Source organism: Sinohyriopsis cumingii, chromosome 1 (genome assembly GCF_028554795.1).
Source record: "Sinohyriopsis cumingii isolate HCF-2022 chromosome 1, ASM2855479v2, whole genome shotgun sequence".
NCBI classification, from domain to species: Eukaryota; Metazoa; Mollusca; class Bivalvia; order Unionida; family Unionidae; genus Sinohyriopsis; species Sinohyriopsis cumingii.
Window position 1 is genome coordinate 87148762 of NC_142961.1, and position 26039 is coordinate 87174800.

Sequence of the window (26039 nt, forward strand, 5' to 3'; positions counted from 1 at the left end):
GATTTCATATGAAATTATTAACATAATATTTAGAAACAAAATTGTCTGATTTCAATTACAAAACAGTTAAAATGTAGCACTTGAAATAATGAATCAGAGGGAAGTTTTGACTCAGTTTTTTTATATTAAGATGAACTGTCACAACAATTACTGACCTCAAACAAAGAAATTTGTCAAATTATGTTTCTAACATTATGCCTGTACGGTTTTCTTGCAAGATGGCAGATGTCATGTCAGGTGGGGTCCTATCAAAAGTCTAATAAGAAATATAGTTCACAGATTGTTGATAAGCACAGTCAACCAAATGTAAAATTGCATAATTAATGTGTGTGGGTGTTCCTTATTAATGAGCTTCTGCAAGATCTTTATCACATGCCTTTATACTCTTTTTCACAAATACAGTCTTTGTAGTGGTAAAAGTCTCAGCCAATCAAACGCAAGATTACTTCATATATATGGAATGTTCTTGCTCATAATAAGACTCATCCACAACTTCATAATACTAGCCTATTTACCATACATTTGATGGGATCAGAAACACTTTCTCTATGTCTGACTATACTTCCCCATTTGTTTGTACCCCCCTACCGATTTCAATAATGGAAACCTTTAATGTGATAAAAAGTGCAAGGAACTTAGTCAATTCATTCATTGATTTATAATTTCTAATGTGACTGTGAGTAGAGTGGCCCTAACCCATCATCAACTGCATATTTCATGCTTAACAGAAAAGTTTTCAATATAATAGGTAGACATGCTTGAGATTCCTTTCCAGTTCCTGGACAAGTCCACTTTCAGCAAAGAGGTGTGTGCACAACTACAGATGTACATACATGTGTCATCTGCTTCCGATATCTACAATGTCAGATCAAGCAAAGGAAAAGAATGACAACAACAAATTTGCCTTTCATGTAGATTTAACAAGCGGTTTAATTTCTAAGTTCATATGTGCAAAGGGATATTATTCCAAACTCTCAATGTTATGGTAATTTACAAAATTATCCAGCAGTTACCGAATAGGATGAACTAAGTCATTATGTTTGTCTGATGGAACTAAAGTAGCCCATAGTGTATGCAATGTGGCACTTTGTTAGTATGGAAAGTCCGTTAAGCATGAAAGGTGCAGTGGATGCCAGTATCAGTGTCATTCTGGTCACAGTCAGTTTAGACATTATAAATCAATGATTCAATTGACTTAGCTCTGTGCACCTTTTATTACCTTAAACATTTTTGTTATTTAAATCAGATGTGGGTACAAACAAACAGGGATTCATAGTCAGACTAGAGTGGAAGAAACTCCAAGACAGTCAGAAATCCTATTCATAACAGAACTCATCAGGCAGCCTGTTGACCAAGTTGGACAAAAATCAGGTAAAAATACAGTCTTTACAAAGTTAACAAGCTCAGCTAATCAGATGCAAGATCACCTCATATTATCCATAGACCTTGTTCTTAAGTTTACCCTCCAAAATCCTCATGATGCAAGTCCATTTACCAAGTTTACGCAAAACTGGACTAGAAATATTGTCTCCAGGGTAGTAACAAACTCAACCAGTTAGATGCAATACTTGGGAATCTCATCAATTATTGAAGTTATTTGAAGTTATATGAGTACATATAAATTTATATTCCAACATTTTATGAAAATTGGATCAGAAATATGGCTGGCTTTGGTTTGGCATTTTATGGCACAGCAGGCTATTTAATGCAGAAGCAACTCGAGTAAACTTCCCTGTCTAAAAGCACAACTGCAGCTGACAAAGGCTGATCCAATGAGGGATTCAAACCTGCATCCTTCTGGTCACCAGTCTGGCACGCAAAATGCTGGGCCACCATGGTCTCCTCTTACAACTTGTAGAAGGGTGCAGATGATAGCATATTCTACATCAAAAGTATGTGAAGATGATGGGGGGGGGGCATTAAACATATGACCCCAGAGAGGTAATTCAAACAATCATCTCATTCGTATACACTGATCTAGCTCATAATCAAATTCTTTGCAACAAGTTGATGATACAAGACATATTCCAAGCTATATCAATTTCACATCAGATATATGGTATCCAGGATGGTAACAAGCTTATCCAATCAAATGCAAGTTTATCCAGGATGGTAACAAGCTTATCCAATCAGATGCAAGTTCATCCAGGATGGTAGCAAGGATTTTCCAATCAGATACAAGTTACAAGCTTATCCAATCATATGCAAGTTCACCTCACTGATGTGTGTGGATCTCATTCACATTTCAAGGCTGATCGTAACTGAAACATGGCTTCCACATTGGTAACAATCAAATGTTGAAGGATGGATCATGGATGCATTGACATACCATAGGCTCACTTCTTACTATCTCTCAGGCGGTAAGACATTCAGCCAAATAGATGCAAGGTAAACTAAAAATCACAAGTTATAACCCATAAAATATGGCATGCAAATAAAGGAACACAACCAAGGAGACTAGAGGCAATGGCACACAGATGGTCATAAAAATCCACTGAAAATATCAGAACAACTTTGACATCACATAATGTTTTGAAAGAGGAGTAATTCAGAACTTGCAAACAACATGCATGGTCAAAGAATAATACATGCTAACACAACACTAAAAACTCAGAGACAACTGTTTAGAGCAATGAATTTTACATAGAACATAAAAACCCTTGATGGGTTTAATATACCAACTTGAGATGCTGTTACAATTATCCTAAATACTGCTCACTTTATTCAAACTGCAGTAAATGCTCAAAATAACCAAGACCCAGAAATATATATAAATATCTATCAATTGTCAAGCATATGTATTGCCTGTTAAATCATCTGTCAAAAATATGTATTGCCTATTAATTCAACTGTCAGGTATATGTGTTGCCTATTAAGTCAACTGTCAGATATGTGTGTTACCTATTAAGTCAACTGTCAGAAATATGTGTTGCCTATTAAGTCAACTGTCAGAAACATGTGCTACCTATTAAGTCAACTGTCAAAAATATGTATTGCCTATTAAGTCAACTGTCAGAAATATGTTGCCTAATAATTCAACTGTCAGAAATATGTATTGCCTATTAAAGTCAACTGTCAGAAATATGTAATGCCTATTAAAGTCAACTGTGAAGAAGAAAAAAATATTGCCTATTAAGGCACCTGTCAGAAATATGAATGTGGAACAGTGTGACACAAATCTATTAAAAACATGTCAAGAAATATTTAAGTTCTTCATTAACCTAGGGAATAAATTCATTACTATCAAACACCTCTTTATACCTGTAATCAACAGCCATGTATCACATAGTGGTTCCTTACTATCAAACATCTCTTGATACCCATAATCAACAATCATTGATCACACAGTGGTTTCTCACTATCAAATACCTCTTGATACCCATAATCAACAGCCATGGAACACACAGTGTTTCCTAACTATCAAACACCTCTTGATACCCATAATCAACAACCATGGATCTGCAGTTTTTTCACACTATCAAGCACCCACAATCCCTCATGCCAAACAGCAATGGATCACACAGTGGTCCCTTAGTATCAAGTACCTTTCAAGCTTTTCAGAGATTCACAAACTTTTGTGATCCTAAAATGAACTGAATGAAATCTATGTAACCACCATGTATCTGAATAATAATATTCTGCAGTTTTAAGTGTTTCTTTTCACATATCAAAAGACATTAACTACACACTTCTCAAATGGTAAATTATGCAAATCCAAGTAAGAGTACATACCATATGAACTTACAAATAAGTCAAGTCCAACTGCAAACAACACAGACCCAGACCCAGATCTGACATCATAATGCATCAACAGATCCAAGTTGATATAGTTTGCTGTTAGACAACTTGAGTATATACAGCAGTAACAGGAGCTAACTTTACTAGGCTCTGTCTTGCCATCTTTATCACATAATGTGGAACAAGTTCCAGTACAGCTGTCTCAGCAATATGCCCAATTAATGGAACAAGTTCCTGTATAGCTCTCTTGGCAATATGTCCAAATAATGGAACAAGTTCTGGTACAGCTCTCTCGGCAATATACCCAATTATTGGAACAAGTTCTGGTACAGCTTTCTCAGTAATATGCCCAATTAATGGAATAAGTACCAGTACAGCTCTCTCGGTAATATGCCCAATTCATGGAACAAGTTCTGGTACAGCTTTCTCGATAATATGCCCAATTAATGGAACAAGTTCTGGTACAGCGCTCCTGGCAATATACCCAATTAATGGAAGCAAATAATCTACTGACTATATATAAGCATCTACTTTATGTACTTGCTTAAAATTGAGTCCAACTAAAACCGGCACAGATCCAGATCTACCATTGCATAATGTGCCAGCAGATTTGGGTCTATACAGCTGGTTAGGAGTAATCAGTAGGACAAACAACACTGACCCTGATATCTGCTAACATATAATGTGATGACATATCAGGACCATTGTTGTTTGAAACTGGACTCAACTTGTACACAAGTAAAGACAATATTTCTTTGATTCCAAAAGATACCACAACATTCTTAATACAATTATTCGTCTCATCAGAACTGTCAACTCCTGTAACCAATGACAGGCATTGTGCATGTAAGTTTTGCCTTGAAGTACTTTTTACAGGAAAATTTACAATAACTATTTATGTATGTTACCCCTCCCCCATTTTCAATACAAAATGGGAGGAACTGTAAATAAAGTGTCATTTACTTTTAAACAAGTACTTACACATGTTAATGGGGTTCTGTCTCTCTGTGGAGCCCAATCTCCATCTGTATCATTGCTCCCCTGAAGTGCTTCATACATAGGACTCTCACTGGTATTATCCACTCCTAATTCTAATGAAGAAAAAAAGCAATGACAAATTATGGGAAATAAGCAGACTGTAAAATAAATTATTCACCCTCAGATTCAAATGTACTCAGTGGTTCCTCACTATCAAACACCTATTGATACCCATAATCAACAGCCATGGATCACAGCGATTCCTAACTATCAAACATCTCTTTATACCTGTAATCAACAGCCACAGATCACACAGTGGTTCCTCACTATCAAACATCTCTTGACACCCATATTCAACAGCCATGGATCACACAGTGGTTCCTCACTATCAAACACCTCTTGATACCCCTAATCAACAGTCACAGATCACACAGTGGTTCCTCACTACTAAACACCTATTGATACCCATAATCAACAGCCATGGATCACACAGTAGTTCCTCACTACTAAACACCTCTTGATACCCATAATCAACAGTCATGGATCACACAGTAGTTCCTCACTACTAAATACTGAACACTCATGCTCCTATTACTTTGACAAGAGTCATGCAACAAAATCAATCAAATTGGATTACAGGTGATATACTGAATGTTATTAAAATAAGGGATAGATTTCATAAATTAAAAGATACTGACAATTACAGAATATGGAGAAACAGAATGAAGCCAGTGATTCAAAAGAAAATGCAAATTTACTATTCTACTGAAATATCAGATGGTATTATGAAAAAGAACCCTAGAAAGCTCTGGAAAAACATCAATGACTTAAAAGGCAAATCTGTTGATACCCTGCCATTTACATGTATTAGTGATGAAAATGGTGATATTCAGCAATAACCTCTTGAAAATGCAAATACACTCTGTGATTACTTTGTGAATATAAATGCAAAATTTATGGATATTATGGTTCATAAAACAGTCTCCAGTGATGAATTAAATGAGCATATTTCCTCAAAACTTAGCAAAGAAGAGTGCTTAAAAATACCTAAAATAAGTCTTGAATTAATTTGAAATGAAGTACACAAACTTGATGTTAGACCAGATACATGTCTGGATAATATATGTAATAAATTCCTAAAACTTTCATCTCAATTGATTGCACCTTCACTTAGGCATATCTTCAATCTAAGTATTTCCACAGGCAATTTTCAAAACAGGTGAAAACTGGCAAAAATAACTCCAATACATATGAAGGGAGGTCTTTTTGATATGAATAACTATTGATTTATATCAGTTTTATCATCACTTTCAAAGATATTAGAAAGACACGTTTGTAAAGAATTTAGAAAATACCTGGAATCTTTCAATTTACTACATTCACAACAATCAGTCTTCTGTGAAGGAAACTTATGCCTGACTAAACTAACTAGAATGTTGGATGATTGGTTAATAGCATTATATCTAGGCAACCTTGTAGGCCAGTGCATTATAGAGTACTACCAACTATACTCACTTATAAGTCAGGTCTGAATGCAAACTGCATAGACCCAGATCTGCTGTCACATAATGCAAAGGCAGGTCTGATTCTTTGCAGTTTCTTTGTAGTAATCAAGTACTACAAGTAAACAGCAAAAACTCTGATCTAACAATGCATTATTAGTGTCTGTGTTGTTTGCAATTGAACCCGACTTGCAAGTTAGTCTTGACAGTATCTTGAATATCGCTGCATTGATAGGGTTCAAAGAAAGTGTGACTAGATTAATGCTACTGTTGTAAGGTTATCATGTGATACAATTTTAGAATCACTTGCCTTTAGCTTGTCTCTGCCGATCCATCTCTTCCAGTACTTCTGATATGGAGGAAGCTGGCCGATTTTTTCTCCTGTTGTAGAAAACCTGGGCCACATAGCCTGTATCATCTGATTTGGGCTGAAATTATCCAGCAAGTGGAATTCAAGGTAAAACAAAAGTAGGAGGTAATTCTAATGATGAGGAAGATGAGGAGATGGATGATCAAGTAGACTGGTGAAGGAATAAAATATAAATATAGAAAAAAAATTGAACAAGAATACTACAAATTCTACATGATATGTCAGTCTCATGACCATTACAAAAGACCTTGACCTTTGAACAAAGGACTAGTCCATTGTATGATATGTGTTGGAACTGGGTAAAGCTTCATCAAAATATCTGCTGTTTAAGAAACATATGTCCTTCAAAGGGGCTGACACATTATGTACTGAAAAGAATTTCTAGGAATTTTTATTGAGACCATTTCTAACTTTTAACTGCTGAGTGTTGATATTCTTCAGCTATAACAAGATTGTCAAATTAGCTGCTGATCACAAGATTGTCAAATTAGTTGCTGTGGAGATCATATTAACACCATTTTCACTTAAGACCAATAAGACATCATAAGAAGTCTTCTGGTATAAACTCAATGATGGTATAATGTTCCATTTTGGAGAAGTAACAATAACAAGATTTTCAAGATGGTTGTCATGGTGTCCATGCTGGATATCAGACTGGCTCCATTTCCATTTAGGACCAAGTGGAAAAAGTGGCCATAGCAAGATTTTCAAGATGCCTATTATGGTGGCCCCAAAGGAAGTCATATTGGCACCATTTTCATTTATGACCAACTAGATATCATAAGTCTGCCAGTGAAAACCCCATGCAGATATGACCATTCACTCAGGATTAGTGGGAACAAGATTTTCAAGATGGCAACTCTAGTGGTGATCCTGGATGTGTAAGTGGCACCATTTTCATTTAGAACCAACTTTACATCATAAGAAGTCTTCTGGTGAAAACCCTATTTTAATGTGACATACCATTCAGAAGAAGTAGCAAAAGAAGATTTTCAAGATGACTGGCATTGCAGCTATACTGAATATCATAATGGCACCAATTTCATTTGGGACTAACTAGACATCATAAGAAGTCTTTTAGTGAGAACCATCTTTGATATTACCATGCATTCAGAAGGAATAGTGATAACAAGATTTTCATGATGGACAGTGTGGTGGCCATATTGGATATCAGAGTCACATTTTCATTAGGGCCAGCTAGACCATGGGATGAATGTGTGTATGAAGTTTTCGGCTATCCTTCCAGTTTAGGAGCAATAGTGATAACAATCTTGTGCTTCAATGGACAATTGAAAACAGACCATCCCATAATCTCTACTCATCTAAGACAAATAGAGCTAACAAGAGGCCACTGAAGGAACTGATGCTCTAATGGCTCATGACAAAAAAAAAGATGAATCCATGACAAGTGCATTTTCTTTAATGCATTATAAGATATCTTATTATACGATTCTAAGCATCACACACACACAAAAACATCTTTATATGTATGTATGTATATATGTATGTATGTATGTATGTATGTATGTATGTGTGTATGTATGGAGAGAGAGAGAGAGAGATTCATTGGTGGGTTTTTTCCCCTTTGGAACCATGATATATTTTTCCTTTACCCTCAAGATATTTTTCCAACTAATATAATTTATTGTATACTTAACTGTAAAATATAGAAAATTATTGCCAAAATAATTTTCTTCTATTTTGCATACCTATATTTTCACATGCCAAAAATATATCCTTTTGTTTTCACATGTGAAAATATAAAATTTCCCATCATGCTGTGCAATGCTTGATTTGTGTGTGCTAAATGAATTTTATATCTACAGTAACAAATACAAGCGCTTTGTGAGTTACAACAATTAAATAGAAATGCATTACGTTTTTAAGACATGGAAATTTATTTTGCTGAAGAAACCTGACTCAATGCTATTTGTGTCTCCATGAAGTTATTTCCCCTTACTTCCATGACATCAATAATAAACTCAATATGATGCACTGCTGAATCAGACCTACTTTGTGGTCCAACATCCATTCAGACTGAGTAGTGATAACAAGGTGGGGGGCATATACTAGTACTGATCTGACATCTATATTGAGTGTCCAAGCAGCACCACTTTCATTTAGGACCAACTAGACCATAAGATTAATGTATGTGTTCATGGTATAAGTAGTTTTGGAGGACTGATACTGACAGACAATAGACCATCCTATAATCTCTTCTGGTCTAGGACCAGCAGAGCGAACAAACTGAACATCAAACATGCACACTTATTAAACAGACAAGATAAATACTGTTCATACCACCCCAGTGTAAGCTACAGGCTTATCTCCCTCCTCAGGTTTAAATGTGGAGGTTTCATTGTGTCTTCTTGCTGTAAGAAAAGAAATTACAGTTTTGGTTTTATTACAGGTTATAAATGATGATTTCAGCCAATTTTTTTATATTCATTATCCCTGTGCATGGATTGTTATACTATTTGGACATAAATATAAGCATGAACAATGTCAAGCAATCCCTTCTATGTCAAAGATAGAGACTTCATGCCAAGGGGTATGATTAAATATGGTCTGTAGATTAACAGGTCTGATTGTTTGTTTACATGATTATTGACCTTTGTGTCAGCATATATCAGATGGGGAATAGAACGGGACAACTAGATCATGCTCTAGGGCATTTAGTTGTGGCCACAGGGTCACAACATAGTAACTACCAAAATCACAGAGTTTTGGAGGGCAGGGGGAGGGGGGATAAAGAGTGGTTGCAGGGATGTGTGCTCTACAAACAGAGAATTCTAGTTAGTTATTCAAGCTGATATCATGCTCACAATATATCAGAGTGCTATGGTACTGTGGGTTTTACGTTTGCAATCACCGAATAAGTCAATAAACACATTGACCTTCAAGATATTACATATGTCTATTTGTTGTTCTTTGTTCTATATTAAAATGCATTTAATTTCCAGTTTATGTCAGATGACTGTGGGAAATGATCAATAAACAGACACCATGTAGATTCCAGGTTATGCAAGTGGAGTTACTCTAATAACATGGTAATAATGGTAATACCGAAAAATATTGTTACAATTGCATATTCTAGTCATAATGTCGGGAACTTGATATATTATATGTTGCACAAAGTGCAAATCAACTGGATGCTACTTCAATGTCACTCATTCTGCCACCTGTGCCTTCCAAAAGAAACTTATCAGCTAGAATTAATGAAATGCATCTGTGACCACCTGTTACAGGAGAGTATCACCGCTTCTGTTGCTGAGGATGGACCACCAACATGAGCATGAGAGTACATGAAGACCTCAGACTGATTAAACACCTTCCAGTGTTCCAATGAAAAGTAATAAATCATGTATAACAAAGTTTTAAAGTCTACACCTATCAATTGCAAAAGCCACCTGAAAACAACAACTGTCCCTATCTCACAGTTTGATTCTTATTTGCAACCACAGTCAATCTCTGGTTCTTGACGTATAGGGTAGTCATGTGATCTGACTCATAACATTATTGAACATTATCAGATGACAAACTGTTTAATCAATTTGCTACAGTGTTAGTGATTTTAAGAAGGTATAGACTCTATTTGAGAACATGGGGTATGGCCATTATTTGGAAACAGTGATATTCATGGCTGTATTTTTCTTATGGATGGAGGGCATATATAATTGTCTGTGTACCCATCAGCAATTCTGATATTCTCCCAAAATCAACTGGTGATGCAGAACTTATAACTTTTGGTCATGTAGTGTATATCAGATAAGTACACAATAGATGGCACTATGCAGATAAATCCAAATACCATGCTACCATAGGATGCACAATTTCACAAAAACCTACCATACCAAGTCACATTTATTTATGACAAATAAAACCTGGAAGAATGGTAAGCAATTTGGAAATGTAACTATATCCAATCCTCTCCAATGGTCCACCCCTACCCCATGATATAAATGAAGATATAGTCAAAACAAGAGGCTATTGTGTGCCTCATATTGCTCACCTGTATGACATGTCTAACAGCCAAATGCAAGAAATGTTGGCAAAAAATTCAAAGTCATTTGGATGCTTTATGTTGAAATTTCTTCCTATCAATACCCAATGAGTTTAACTGACTGCAACACAACAGTTGTTTCAAGGTTACTCCAGTTTATTTATCATGATGTATATCTAAGGGCACATCAGTATAATTTGACCCACATTGAAAACATACCAAAATGCTTTCTGTCAAATATGATCAAATTATGTTCAGAGGTTTTGAAGAAGCCATTTAAAATATTTCATTATATTTAGTAATGGTGGCCATATTTGATGATAGATTTGCATAAGTAGTAAGATAATGAATGCCCTCTATGACGGGATGCTTTCTACCAAATTTGGTCAAATTCTGTTCAGTGTTGTTTTGGGGAAAAGTCATAACGTTTATTCTAATTTTAGTAACAGTGAGCAAACTTGATGGTGGAACAACATCATTCTAACAAATTTTAAAAGACTTCAGGACAGGATGCTTTCTATCAAGTTTGGTCAAATTCTATGCAGCAGACTTTGGAGATGTCAAAAGTTTTTCTGTTTTCAGTTAAAGCATCAAACGCAACACAGTATCTTCATATTTTCATGTAATGAAAATGTAAATAATTTTATGGACACTTAACTTAATTGATTCTTGACTGACTAAAGTGTGGAAATCAACAGTTCCCAAGTCATAACCCATGGGTAATGAGAGACTCAGACACAAATGCTGGCTACATACATGACTTGATCTTTTAATTCAAAGAAAATGTAAATATTGTTATATGGTGGGAATGTCAACAGTCTCCATGTTGTAACCCAGATACATGGATCTCAACTGTAATTACTGATACCAGGACATGATAACATTAGCAACGATGGATAAAATGGAACTACTTATAAAATAACCCAAAATAATAGTATGCATCCTAGCATTTCTGCATTAAATTCCATGAAACTGTGAAGGAAATAGGAGTGACCTTCAACCTGTCCTTTGGTGGAGGAAATTAAATTTCATGACAAAAAAGCACTTCTCACCCTCTAAAACATTGTTACATGCAGTTACACAAAATCTAAACATTAATTTGCTGCAGCAAAAATTCAAGATCACTATTGCTTGCATTTTCTCCTTAAAACATCAGTGAGTATGAGGAAAATATGGCTTACCATATATACTCACTTAGAAGTCCAGGTCTGAACAACACAGACCCTGATTTACAAACATATAATACACTGTCAAATCAGGGTCTATGTTGTCTGCTCTTCTGATTACTCCTAATAAACTGATATCCCCAAATCTGCAGGAAAATTATGTGACTGCAAATATGGGACTGTGCAGTCTGCAGCTGGCTGGACTCAATATATAAGTGAATACAGATGGTACTCACGTCCAATAGTGGCAGAAATCATGCTGAATTCATCCAGCGTAGCAAGATGATTATTGAATCTGTCAGGTCCTGGAATGGTATCATTCAGAGGCTGTTTTACATCATAGTCCTCTGGAAACTTTCTGACAGCATACTTCTTTTGCCTGCGACGGATCTTGCATAAGAGTAGTGCCACAAGCAGCGCCAGCAAAATCAGAATACCGACCACTGTGAGGCCTATGACTGCAAAAGAAATATCAACAATAATATAATTTGATAATGCTAATACTGAATAGTTTTCCTTTCTTGTGAATGATGTTGTTTCTTGAACCTGACCTTCAACCTTGTGAACTCATTACAGGAAAGTCTTGTTCTGTGGTAAACTCCCAGTAAACACGAGTTGAATAATATTCATTTAAAATAAATGGGAGAACGCAGTTTTCAAGACAAAAATGAACATTAACTAACCAAGATTGGACTAAAGTTAAGCACTAATGACAAAAAAAAGAGATAACATGAACTTGAACTGAAGAACATATGCCTTGCCCTAATTACTTTTGTGTTGTTTCTAAGTAAAGAACCTTTCAAAGCCATACAATGACTAGAATCATTACTTGAAATCTGAAAAAAGAAGGGATTTGCTTATGAAACAAAAAATGTCTCACAACTCACCATATCCTACACTTAAACCCAAAGTATCGCCCTGTGACCTTGAAAATTAAGAATTAACAGAGCCTAATCAGGACTCAAAGGTATCTAAATGTCAAATTTTATTTGGTTTGGCTTTTGAGATATCTTGCTTTCAAGGTGAGTTTGATGGTTCCATGAATGGATGGGTGAAAAGTTGTTGTTGTTGTTGTAGGGTTTAACGCCATTTTTCAGCACATGATAGGCTATACATGGCAGCCAGTATTAATGGTGGAGGAAGAACACAGGAAAACCCCGGAAAGAACAACAGACCCAAGAGAAGCTACTGGCAAGCTTTCTCACATACCCACATTGGCTGAATCCGAGACTCGAACCCACGCAGACAGAGGTGAGATGGCAGTGATCTGTAACGGAGAGCGCTTTAGACCACTCAGCCACTCTGGGCCCCTAATGGGTGAAAAGAACAAAACCATTATGTTTTTCCCCTCTCATAGATAGAAGGCATATAAAATCATTTGCTTATATAAAACACATTGAAGTATTACAAGCAAAATAATATAAACTCTCAATTTGATGACATTTAACAGGTTTAGTGAAACAAGATCTACTTGAAACAACTGGCCTTGAACTTTGATGTAGCCAGTGACCTTGACCTTTGAGCTAATGACCCCAAAATCACATGAGTTAACAAGGGACCTAAAAAATTAAGACAGGGATGCCATCCATAACAGACATCAAGAAAACCCTGGACAAGTGGTGGTGATGGAGGGTATTGTGGCTGTTTAATGGCTGAATACATGTTCCATAATCACATTGGGAATAACAGTCAATAAAGAACATTTTCTAATGAAGTTGTTGGCTTTTGGAGACAAATTATGTTCACATTCAGGATACCCAACCTCTGAAAGATCATTAACAAAACTCAAGTAGGTTTTAAAAACCATCACGTGTGCAATGAAACATTGTGTACTACATGTTCTTGTTGATTCACAACTTAAAAAGATTCCTTCTGGAAAAATATCCATAAACATTTATTTTGTGAAACAACTGTCAATATTGAAACTATATCATTTTTATTGTTCTATTAGCAAAACATCAATAAAATGATTTCATGGCAAGTAAAAATGAAGCTTCTTATCATCCTTGAGAGTTCCAGTTCAGAAATTTTGAGGTTGCTACAAACTCTGGAACTCACTTCATAATGATCTTTGTACTATGTCTGTGAAACAAAACAGTTTGCTTGGTTGTGTTGATATCATTTGTGAATGAGAAGGCTAATTTAAAGTAATTTCATTACATTACTTTCATAATAATATTTATAATAATGTTCAATCAATAAAATGAAAAGCGTTTACCTGTCACATGACAATGACTGCAGTTACAGATGAAGGTTTTGCAAGCCATACAAGTTTTCTTTCATTAAACACCATGATTGATTTGATACAAAAGACTAATGAACATGATAAAACAGAGCTAATGATACACAGCTGTCGGGCATTTCTGCGCACATATGGTTTTCGTTTCCAATACTGAACCAAAACGCATACTGAATTCGAGCGATTGACAAAAATAAAATACAGCAATGCTTACCATTTGAAAAGATGCAATTGTCACCAGAATATTCTGTTCAAAATAATATTAATTTGGGACACAGGGGATACCACCCCCCTGTTTTCTTGACTCGCGATATGTCGGCCTATTCTGTGCATAGCTTTGAAAAGATGTAATGTTTATCCATCTTGCTATAGAAATGAAATATATTACTTTGGACTGGTTCTGTCAGCATTTCAGTCGAGTAATTAGGTCAGGTTTATAGCTAGTTTTACAAAATTCAATGTAAAAATGCCAATAAATGGCAAGAGATATTAAGCAAACTAAACCAATCTTGTAAAAAAGTTTGTAGAGTTCAACATTTTATGAAAAATAAACTATTACGTGGAAGAGAAACAACAATGAATAGGATGTAATGTGTTTACAGCATCTTGTTGATGGGGAAAAATTATACAGAATTAAGAAACAGACTATATGCCGGGGAATTCGTTAAGAATTTATGTTCTAGCAGCAAGTAGACACATTGGGTAGCAGACGATTTTGTACGTGTGGGGCAACTTCTTGCAAAATTGGAAACTTGGATTAAAATACAGTTTTATGTTTATGGTACACATTATCATCTTTTATATAATGTATTTATTTGTATGATTCTAAAAGATGCATAGTAAATCAAATTTTCTGGGTTACAGGTTCAAGAAGGTCATGGAGTGGATCTTCACGTTGTCATTTAGAAATCACATTTTTATGTACATTTCGAGTCTAAATGTGGGATATTTTTGTACACTTTATGAATATCACTTTTCTTAATTAATGTACAATTCTTCTTTCTGGATACAAAATGGATTTTTTACCAAAAATAGCACATGACCAAATGTTTACAGAAATGTAGTAGCGTTGCACAGAATTACCCAATGCGCAGAATAGGCCAGCATGGCAGTATGTTACCCCCATGCAAGACAACAAAGATCCCCACATTTCAATATATAAGTACAGACTTATAATATCATACAGTGACTCATCAAACAGACTTATTTGAGTGAACTGGTGATAAAATATTGAGCAATATGTATTATGTAAACAGCATCAAAAACCATTTCACTTCCAATAATACAAAGCAGGCCTGCTTTTAACCAAGTGCAAAAATACAACAAACATTTCCACAAGCTGGAGATCAAAACACAGTGAGCACTTAATCAGGTTCTCACAGAAACACTTGTGGACAGAGCTGGGATGGTTAAATTTACATTTTTCACCTTTGAATACAAGGCACACATAAACTGAATTAAAAGACAAACCTTATTTAATTAGTATTTATTTATTACAGTATTGCCAACAGAAGACATAAGTCACATATTTGCTGTCATTTAGTGCATTGAGAAGGTTGATTGGTAAGAAAAGTTAACAAAAATATCTTCTTATTAAAATGTCATAATGATGATTGAAATTTCTGGGTGCTAACCATTTTCAGCAATTAAAAGGGACTAAATCTGGGTGCTAACCATTTTCAGCAATTAAAAGGGACTAAATCTGGGGATATTTTCTAGTTTAAAAAATGGAATCCACACTGGAACACATGTTATATAAAATAAACTTGAAAATTTATTTTCATTCACATCTTTATCTTCTTAGATCTGCAACTGGTAAAACATAACTTGCAAAAATTTTAAAATATGCCTTGTTGGGATAAAATGGCTAAATTGTAGAGCCACAAAAAATACCCTTTATACAGTAAACAAACATCATGGCTGTTAGTGAAGCAATATGTGGAATTTGACAATATTTCACCATTATTGATAAAAATTAAATGTACATTTCAGTCAAAACTCTTGGACCAACAGAGATAGATAAACTTACTAATAATCATACTGTCTACACTGCCTGGAGTCACTGCTGGGAAAGCTACATCTTTCTCTGAGGTGGGTGGGGGGTTGGTGGTCACTGTCTTCTGGTCTTGCTCAGGTATTTTTGGTGGTGGCCCAATGTAAATTGTCTGTGCTGGACCTGGCTTCCATGGTGGCATTATTAACTGAAACAAAAGCGAACACAAGTAAAAGTGCATGCATATCATACCTTATTTTTTCAAGTCCCCTTCACGATGAAAAACATCTGTCAATATTTTAGCATCATGCATACATGCAATGATATGAAAGATTCAGTACCATATATAAATAATAGAGATTTACAGAGTGTAAATGACTCCATAATTTCAGATCTGGTGCTAAACAGAGCACAACTTAAAGAAATAAAGATGACGTATTGCAGGAAGATGCAAAGTTGATGATGTGTTTTTAGGTGCAGACTATTTCATATCAACACAGCAAATAAATCTTCCAAGAGTTATTTTTTGTTTCTATTTTTATTTTTGCCTGCAAATCAAGTTAGCAGCAGCATCCAACCATAAACTGGTCAATGTAAACAAATCAAAAAGTGGTCTACAGAACCAAACCATAAGCTGGTCTATACAAACAAATCATATGCAGTTCTACATAAACAAACCATAAGCTGTTCTATACAAACAAACCATAAGCTGGTTTATACAAACAAATCATAAGCTGGTCTATATAACCAAACCATAAGCTGGTCTACATAAACAAACCATAAGCTGGTCTACATAAACAAACCATAAGCTGTTCTATACAAACAAACCATAAGCTGGTTTATACAAACAAACCATAAGCTGGTCTACATAAAAAAAACATAAGCCGGTCTACATAAACAAGCCATAAGCTTTTCTATACAAACAAACCATAAGCTGTTCTATACAAACAAACCATAAGCTGGTCTACATAAACAAACCATAAGCCAGTCTACATAAACAAGCCATAAGCTTTTCTATACAAACAAACCATAAGCTGTTCTATACAAACAAACCATAAGCTGTTCTATACAAACAAACCATAAGCTGGTCTACATAAACAAACCATAAGCTGGTCTACATAAACAAGCCATAAGCTGTTCTATACAAACAAACCATAAACTATTCTATACAAACAAACCATAAGCTGGTCTACATAAACAAGCCATAAGCTGGTCTATATAAACAAACCATAAGCTGGTTTATACAAACAAATCATATGCAGGTCTACATAAACAAACCATAAGCTGGTCCATATAACCAAACCACAAACTGCTCTACATAAACAAACCACAAACTGCTCTACATAAACAAACCATATGCTGGTCTACATAAGCAACCCATAAGCTGTTCTATACAAACAAACCATAAGCTGGTCTATACAAACAAACCATGAGCTGGTCTACATAAACAAACCATAAGCTGGTCTACATAACTAAACCATAAGTTAGTCTATATAACCAAACCACAAACTGCTCTACATAAACAAACCATAAACTGCTATACATAAACAAACCATAAGCTGGTTTAAACAAACAAACCATAAGCTGGTCTACATAAGCAACCCATAAGCTGTTCTATACAAACAAACCATAAGCTATTCTATACAAACAAACCATAAGCTGGTCTACATAAACAAATCATATGCAGGTCAACATAAACAAACCATAAGCTGGTCTACATAACCAAACCATAAGTTAGTCTATATAACCAAACCACAAACTGCTCTACATAAACAAACCACAAACTGCTATACATAAACAAACCATAAGCTGGTCTACATAAACAAACCACAAACTGCTCTACATAAACAAACCATAAGCTGGTCTACATAAACAAACCATAAGCTGGTCTACATAACCAAACTACAAACTGCTCTACATAAACAAACCATAAGCTGGTCTACATAAACAAACCATAAGCTGTTCTATACAAACAAACCATAAGCTGTTCTATACAAACAAACCATAAGCTGGTCTACATAAACAAACCATAAGCTGGTCTACATAAACAAACCATAAGCTGTTCTATACAAACAAACCATAAGCTGTTCTATACAAACAAACCATAAGCTGGTCTACATAAACAAACCATAAGCTGGTCTACATAAACAAACCATAAGCTGTTCTATACAAACAAACCATAAGCTGGTCTACATAAACAAACCATAAGCTGGTCTACATAAACAAACCATAAGCAGGTCTACACAAACAAACCATAAGCTGGTCTATATAAACAAACCATAAGCTGGTTTATACAAACAAACCATAAGCTGGTCTACATAAACAAACCATAAGCTGTTCTATACAAACAAACCATAAGCTGTTCTATACAAACAAACCATAAGCTGGTCTACATAAACAAACCATAAGCTGGTCTACATAAACAAACCATAAGCTGTTCTATACAAACAAACCATTAGCTGGTCTACATAAACAAACCATAAGCTGTTCTATACAAACAAACCATAAGCTGTTCTATACAAACAAACCATAAGCTGGTCTACATAAACAAACCATAAGCTGGTCTACATAAACAAACCATAAGCAGGTCTACACAAACAAACCATAAGCTGGTCTATATAAACAAGCCATAAGCTGGTCTACATAAACAAACCATAAGCTGGTCTACATAACCAAACCATAAGCTGGTCTACATAAACAAACCATAAGCTGGTCTATACAAACAAACCATAAGCTATTCTATACAAACAAACCATAAGCTGGTCTACATAAACAAGCCATAAGCTAGTCTATATAACCAAACCATAAGCTGGTCTACATAAACAAACCATAAGCTGGTCTATATAAACAAACCATAAGCTGGTCTACATAAACAAACCATAAGCTGGTCTACATAACCAAACCATAAGCTAGTCTACATAAACAAACCACAAACTGCTATACATAAACAAACCATAAGCTGGTCTACATAAACAAACCACAAACTGCTCTACATAACCAAACCACAAACTGCACTACATAAACAAACCATAAGCTGGGCTACATAAACAAACCATAAGCTGGGCTACATAAACAAACCATAAACTGGTCTACATAACCAAACCATTAACTGGTCTAAAAAAAACAACATAACTAGTCTATATAGCAAAGCATAAACTGATCTTCATGAATGGGTCATACACAAGACTAGATAACCAAACTGTAAACTGGTCTACAAAATCAAACCATAATCTGGACTTATGATGATTACCCAGTTAGACTTTATTTAGCCAAAGTTCCATCATAGTGGTCATCCACTATTCACACAACATAGTTTTCAAACTCTAAATTGTCCTAAGAAAATCTAATATAAATGGGCAATAAAAAGAGAGAACAATAAAATACCATCATGTAAATACATTTCTTTATATGATTAATAAACAGTCCCATTAGTTTAACGTTGTTGCCAATAGTCAATATCCAGTGGTACTGACAGTAGTTATGTAAAAGAATTCCCTGCTTGTTTATATGGTAAATGTGTCTGCATTTGATTAACTACTTCTGGCTGTAGCTAAATAACAAAATCTGGTGACCACCAGGCTGACAATGACTCTTTGGTTGGATTTGGTGCTTTACAGCACAGCAACACAAGTAGGTTATTTAGTGCTGAGGCAATTGGAGTAGAGTGACTAAAGAAACACCATGATAGCTGACTGAATCAGGTATGATGTTAAGAATTCAACCTGCACCCTTTTGGTCATGAGTCTGGCACACTAATCACTGAGACAACACAGCTTAATAATATTTAGTTCTTATCCATCATCAAAATCAAAATGAAGAAAGTCTGAATACATCCAGGAACTTAAACTGGCATAAAAGAAATATAAAAAACACCAAACGAATTAATATGATTTATAAAGATATTGAAAATGGACAGCTAATGAATGCAAATTACTGCTGTTAGTACACAGGAGACAGACAGACTGATAATTAAGCTGACCTTAGATACAATATGTCAGGCAACATTACACTTTTACTTAAATAGTGTACTTTCTTTCTGCTCTGAACAGCATTATTTTAACCTGTGCTATGAATTTAATGAAACACAAGTGACTCCAAACGGAACCTATAACTTTTTTATTAGTCAAAATCAATGGACTACAGTACCCTGGCAGCAATGATGATGCACACAGCGATTTAACATTTACCCACCACCATGAAACAACATCTGAGACAATCACAATGATAACCTAAGACAGAAATTTTCTGGCTTATCTTGTCATAATTGTCTTGTCAACTATCACTGATGTATTACATCAATTTTTCATAATAAAGTAGTATGATTTCATTGTGTTTCTTTGACTATATGACATTCCCTCCTTTAACAAAGCTTAGTTTTATTAACTATTGAATGAACCTCATCCCATGAATGCACATGCTTCCAATAAAGCAGTGTGTGTGATTGCACGGTGTTCAATAAAACACTGAAATAATTGTTGTTTTAATTGCATTATTCCTATAACAGAATCATTAATATGCTTGTTTTCAAGGTTACTGGCTGAGTGTGAACAACTGCTGGGCATCATTCATGTGTTGTTGAATGCTTTTGCAAACTCGGGCATCTTGCATCATATGACCTTGGGCCCAAAATTTTTCAATACTTAGTTAATAACCTATATACGTGTATACTAAAAATCAACTTCTTTTGGCTCATGAACATAGGAATATCAAATACATTTATCAAATGAAAAGAATATTAACTCAACTCAGTGGTTAAGTTACCATTATTATGAGCAGTTAACACAACTCAACTCAGTGGCTAAGTTACCATTATTATGAGCAGTTAACACAACTCAACTCAGTGGCTAAGTTACCATTATTATGAGCAGTTAACACAACTCAACTCAGTGGCTAAGTTACCATTATTATGAGCAGTTAACACAACTCAACTCAGTGGCTAAGTTACCATTATTATGAGCAGTTAACACAACTCAACTCAGTGGCTAAGTTACCATTATTATGAGCAGTTAACACAACTCAACTCAGTGGTTAAGTTAATTTTATTATTAGCAGTTAACACAACTCAATCAACTCAGTGGTTAAGTTACCATTATTATGAGCTCTCTTGAGAACTTTATGCCTCTTTCACACAACACAAGCTAATTAACAGATTATTGTTTGCAATCAATATATTTCATGTAACAGGTAATTTCATTAGTCAAAGGCCATCATGTGACCACAACCTGCTGTTAATAATTACTAAATAAACTTTTAGATGAACTATTTTTAAATGCTAAAAATTGAGATGTGTGACCAACCAAATGAAATTAACACAAAAATAAATTGCAGCCGCTGTCGTTTGTGATTCAAACACATAAATTCATCTCTGTGTATAGATTTTAAATGAATATAATGAAAATTCTATGTCTGCAATCTCCCATCAGTCATAAGATGCATTGAAGACATGGGCAGGTAAAATTTTACTTTGTTAAATCAGAACACAAAACCAGTTTTGCAAAGTTAAGTGTACTCAGTACAGACTTGGAAGGTTTACAATATTACCACATCTATAAAGCGATCAACATCTGTATGTATATTTTTGTTTGCATGAGAGAGAGAGAGAGGGAGAGACAGACAGACACTGAGAGAGATTGTATGTCAGACTGGAACCATTTTCATTCAGGACCAAGACGTCAAAAGGAATCTTCTGGTCAAAAGCCCATGTTAATATGACCACCATTCAGGAAAAGCAGTGACAAGATTTGCATGATGATCACCGTGTTGTCTAAGTGGTGCCATTTTTATTTAGGACCAACTAGACCATGGGAAGAATGTGTATGTATGAAGTTTCACGGCAATCCTCCAAGTAATTTAGAAGAAGTAGTGATGGATCGATAACAGATGGATAATATACATCAACGTACGGACAATTCATTTCATATGCTCTGGTGGTCTTAGACCACTAGCACTAAATGACCTGTTTCATTGACATGTATCATGCTGATTTTGAAAAAATCTAGACAAGACTCAATTTCATTCAGCAATTTTTCCTAAAATTCTCCTACAAGAATGCTGCTAAGCCCCTCCAACCCCTCTCCCTTTCACTCCAACTGTCAACCAAACTTGGAGTCTGCCATGTATCTTGCACCTTTACTTGTTCCACTATCCTTTTTTTACACTCCACTGACTGAGTTATTCAGGATGAGGTGCATCAAGTACCCACCCATGAACAAAATGTTCTATGTAATTCAGTGAACAAAATATATAATCTGACTATAAATTGACTTAAAGAAGGTCTGATCAGGTGCAACAGTCATATGGAAAGAGAAAACATGATGATAGTTGGACTTAATGTTTAATGTGTTTGGTTGTGCATACTGTTTGTACTGGATAACTTACTGTGGGGTAATCCGTGATTGAGACTTTAAACATGGGAGTGGTTTGGATTACGTCTGTAGTAATGGGCCTTGTACTACATTCTTTAAGTAGGGGCCCAAACACTTCTAAGAATTCTGTTGCACCAAATGTACGCAAGTCCTTCAGCGGCTGCAGCTGTATGGGTTCCTTCTGAACATTCTCCACACGATAGAATGAAAAGTCTGAAAAACATTAAAAATAATAATGCATGCAATAATATACTATACCCTATATAATATATTATGATAATAATAATAATAATAATATTAATAATAATAATAACAATGAACCACTAAATTGGCCTAGTGGTTAGAGCATCCGTCTCAGATACGGGAGGTCATGGGTTCAAACCCTGGCCCAGTCAAACCAAAGACTTATAAAAATGGTACAAACAGTTGCCTTGCTAGGAGCTCAGCATTAAGAGGTTAGTGTTAGGATGGGTTGGCCTGGTGTCAGGATAATGTAAATGGGTGGGACATGATGCACATGTCTGTGGCATGATGCCCCAGTGCTCGACATTACTATAAACTGCCACACTGCAAACATTGTAGTGATATGACTGAAAAATTGTTAAAGCTACATTAAAAATCAAAATCACACACACATAATGATAATATTTATTATTGTTTATTTATTATTGTTATTATTATTATTATTATTATTATTATTATTATTATTATTGTTATTATTATTATTACAATGCACTAAACATAAATTTGAAAGTCTATTTTCTGCTGCAGCAAATATCAGGGGCCTAGTTGGGCCCAAGCAATTTGCAGGAACTCCTAGATAGATTGTTTGGAGGGTGGATAGTGATGGAATACTTCTTTTATAGGGGTTATTGGGCTTTTATGTGGGAAATTTCCCCTTTATGAAAGTTAATCCCCTCCTCCCACATTACAAGCATATCCTGAGGAAATGTGTCACAATCCCAAAGTCTAACAACTTACTATTGGAAACATATGTTGGGAAACAGAGAAAACTGGTTGAACAATGAGTGCTCTGCCTATATATATACATATATATATATATATATATATATATATATATATATATATATATATATATATATATACACACACATACATACATACATACATACATACATACATATTCAACTCTTAACATAGGCTGCAAATGATTAGTTTGCATCAACTGGAACATCCTTGGCCTCTCCTTTGCCTGCTACAAAAATCAGATATAAAAAATGGCCACTTTTAACTGACCTCAAGCCAATACCTGCTATTACATCATAATAATTTCATAACCAAATGATTTCTTCAATATTTTTCATTTTAAAGTTGCAGGAATAACATTAAAAATTAAATAGCAGCTTTCACTGACTGTTGAAAGGTCATCAAGTATTTTGTTAAGACGGCTATCATGTTACAAGACTGTTCTGTTCTTTGCACATCTAGCTGGATGTTCAGCCACCAAAAAGAAGTATCACTGTGATTACCTATGAATCTCTTTCATCGAGTTGGAATTATCAGACTTATACATGACATAGATGAGGATGCTCTAAATGCTAACTGTCATTGAGGACTTTAAGACTCCCAGACTTTTCACTGCTAACAGTAACTGATTTCTACAAATTTTTATTGCTAGAAAGATGAAGCAGGCAGCAAAAAGTAAAATGTAGACAGCAAACAACCAAACGATCACTTGCAATGGGGCCAGCTCATGACAGGTATGTATGATTACTTGCAAAGGGGACAGCTTATGATATATAAGTATGATTACCTGCAAACAGGCCAGTTCATGACAGTTAAGAATGATTATTTGCAAAACTGGCCAGCTCATGACAAATTGTGTGATCATTTGCAAAGAGGACAGCTAATGACAGATAAGTGAGATTAACTGCAAAGGGCCAGCTCATTACAGGTATGTATGATTACTTGCAGAGGGGCCAACTCATGACACATACATATGAATAATTGCAAAGGGCCAGCTCATGACACATACATATGATTAATTGCAATGGGGCCAGCTCATGACAGACAAGTATGATGTGTATTCTACTTTATTCTGCAAACTTAAAAAACAAAAAAATATACAAATAAATTAACAACTTGATGTGTGCACTGTCTTCTTATGCGTCCAATTTAGTCAATTAAAAATAACAAATTACTTTGCAGAGACTAAACAAATTAAAACAATTATGAGAAAATATCCTCAAAGGTACATATTGTAGAACTAGGTGATTTAGGGGTGATTTTCACAGTTAAGAAAACTTGATAACCTGAAGAACCATAGTCAATGAATGATTGGCAACAAAAATTAATTATTACCTGTACAGGCATCAGGTTCAGACCTGTAGACGTGTAAAAATGTTTCAACTGTACAAACACCCATTCCTCGCTGGATTTGCAGATTAGAAGTTAGGTTAATAAAAAGAAAATACAGGAGAACACTAATGATAAATTGTCTACCTGAAATACATCCTGTAAAGTTGGCATAGTTAGCATACGCCATAGCATCAGGAATATTCTGGATGACTGCCTGTGGAATCCCACCAACCAAGATGGTATCCAATTCGTCTAAACCTGCACTAGGAACTGTAACTCTCCCAATACCCTCCTCATCCAGCTATAAGCAGATTCAAGAAAAACAAGCTAATATCCATGATTTACTCCTCATTAGAAACTGGTCCTTGGGTGAATGTTGGTTAAATTACTTATGCAATGATATACTTATACTGAAAATGAGAATTATTCAAGTACAAAAAACATAATACTTCATTCTTAAGATCAAACACAACTAAAACAGCCATATTATTTCATAAAGTTTGTCACTCAAAAAATGCACACACATACAGACAGCTCAAGATCATTTATTTGTATTTTCACTTTCCCTTCTAGGGACAATTACAATGGTAGCTGAAATCATATTATTTCACAATAACTTAAAAATGTGCCGATGACATGCTTAGCACTTCAATAGTTTTCAATCATTCCCTATCAGTGAGTAGATGATATATTCCCCTGATACAATAAACTTATGACATCTTATTGGAACCAACACTTTGCTGAAACAAAATTTCATATTAAATATTTATATATAAAAATAAAAATTGAAATTTACTGAATGAAAAATTATATAAATGATTAAACACGTACTATACATGCATGTGAAAAAAAATATATTGTATAACTAAAATTTGGTATTGAATGTATATGATAAATGATTCACTGCTATTAAAATTGATAATTTATTGATTTTAATCCTGTGGAAAGTTTTTCCTCCATATGGAATGTTTACATGCATGCTACTATGTACAGTTCTCCCTCACTGTAAAGGAGTAGTTGGGGTCCCCAAGTGCTAACACATTTGGGTTCATCATGGACATGCAAACTCAAAATTACCAAACTGACACTCAGATGTTTACTAAATGGTGCATAACAATGTATTGACACCTCTTGCGAGTAATGTTTTTTATGATCTTTCTAGGACTGGTTATGTTGAAAATAAAGGTAATTTATACTGAAAAGCAAACATCTTCATTAGAAAAGAAGTTATCTGCTGACAACTATTTTGGTATTAAAAAACAAGTATTCAACAATGTATTCCCCCCCCCCATCCCTGTGCTCAGTGTCAATGTCGGTCCATTTCTTAACATCCCCTGGGTACCACAGGAATCCACATGCTCACTTA

At 34.9% G+C, this 26039-nt stretch overlaps 1 protein-coding gene across 1 annotated transcript in view; it reads right to left on the reverse strand.

Moving 5' to 3' along the window:
- The window catches only part of LOC149807292 (axotactin-like), a 228898-nt gene that overhangs the window by 25125 nt on the left and 177734 nt on the right, over positions 1-26039 (reverse strand). The window contains exons 28-34 of the mRNA XM_089964906.1: positions 24818-24974; positions 22368-22567; positions 16026-16197; positions 11994-12215; positions 8890-8960; positions 6529-6646; positions 4720-4829 (exon numbers count right to left, since the gene is read on the reverse strand). Coding sequence (XP_089821032.1) covers positions 4720-4829; positions 6529-6646; positions 8890-8960; positions 11994-12215; positions 16026-16197; positions 22368-22567; positions 24818-24974 — 1050 coding nt within the window. The remainder of the gene's footprint in view (positions 1-4719; positions 4830-6528; positions 6647-8889; positions 8961-11993; positions 12216-16025; positions 16198-22367; positions 22568-24817; positions 24975-26039) is intronic.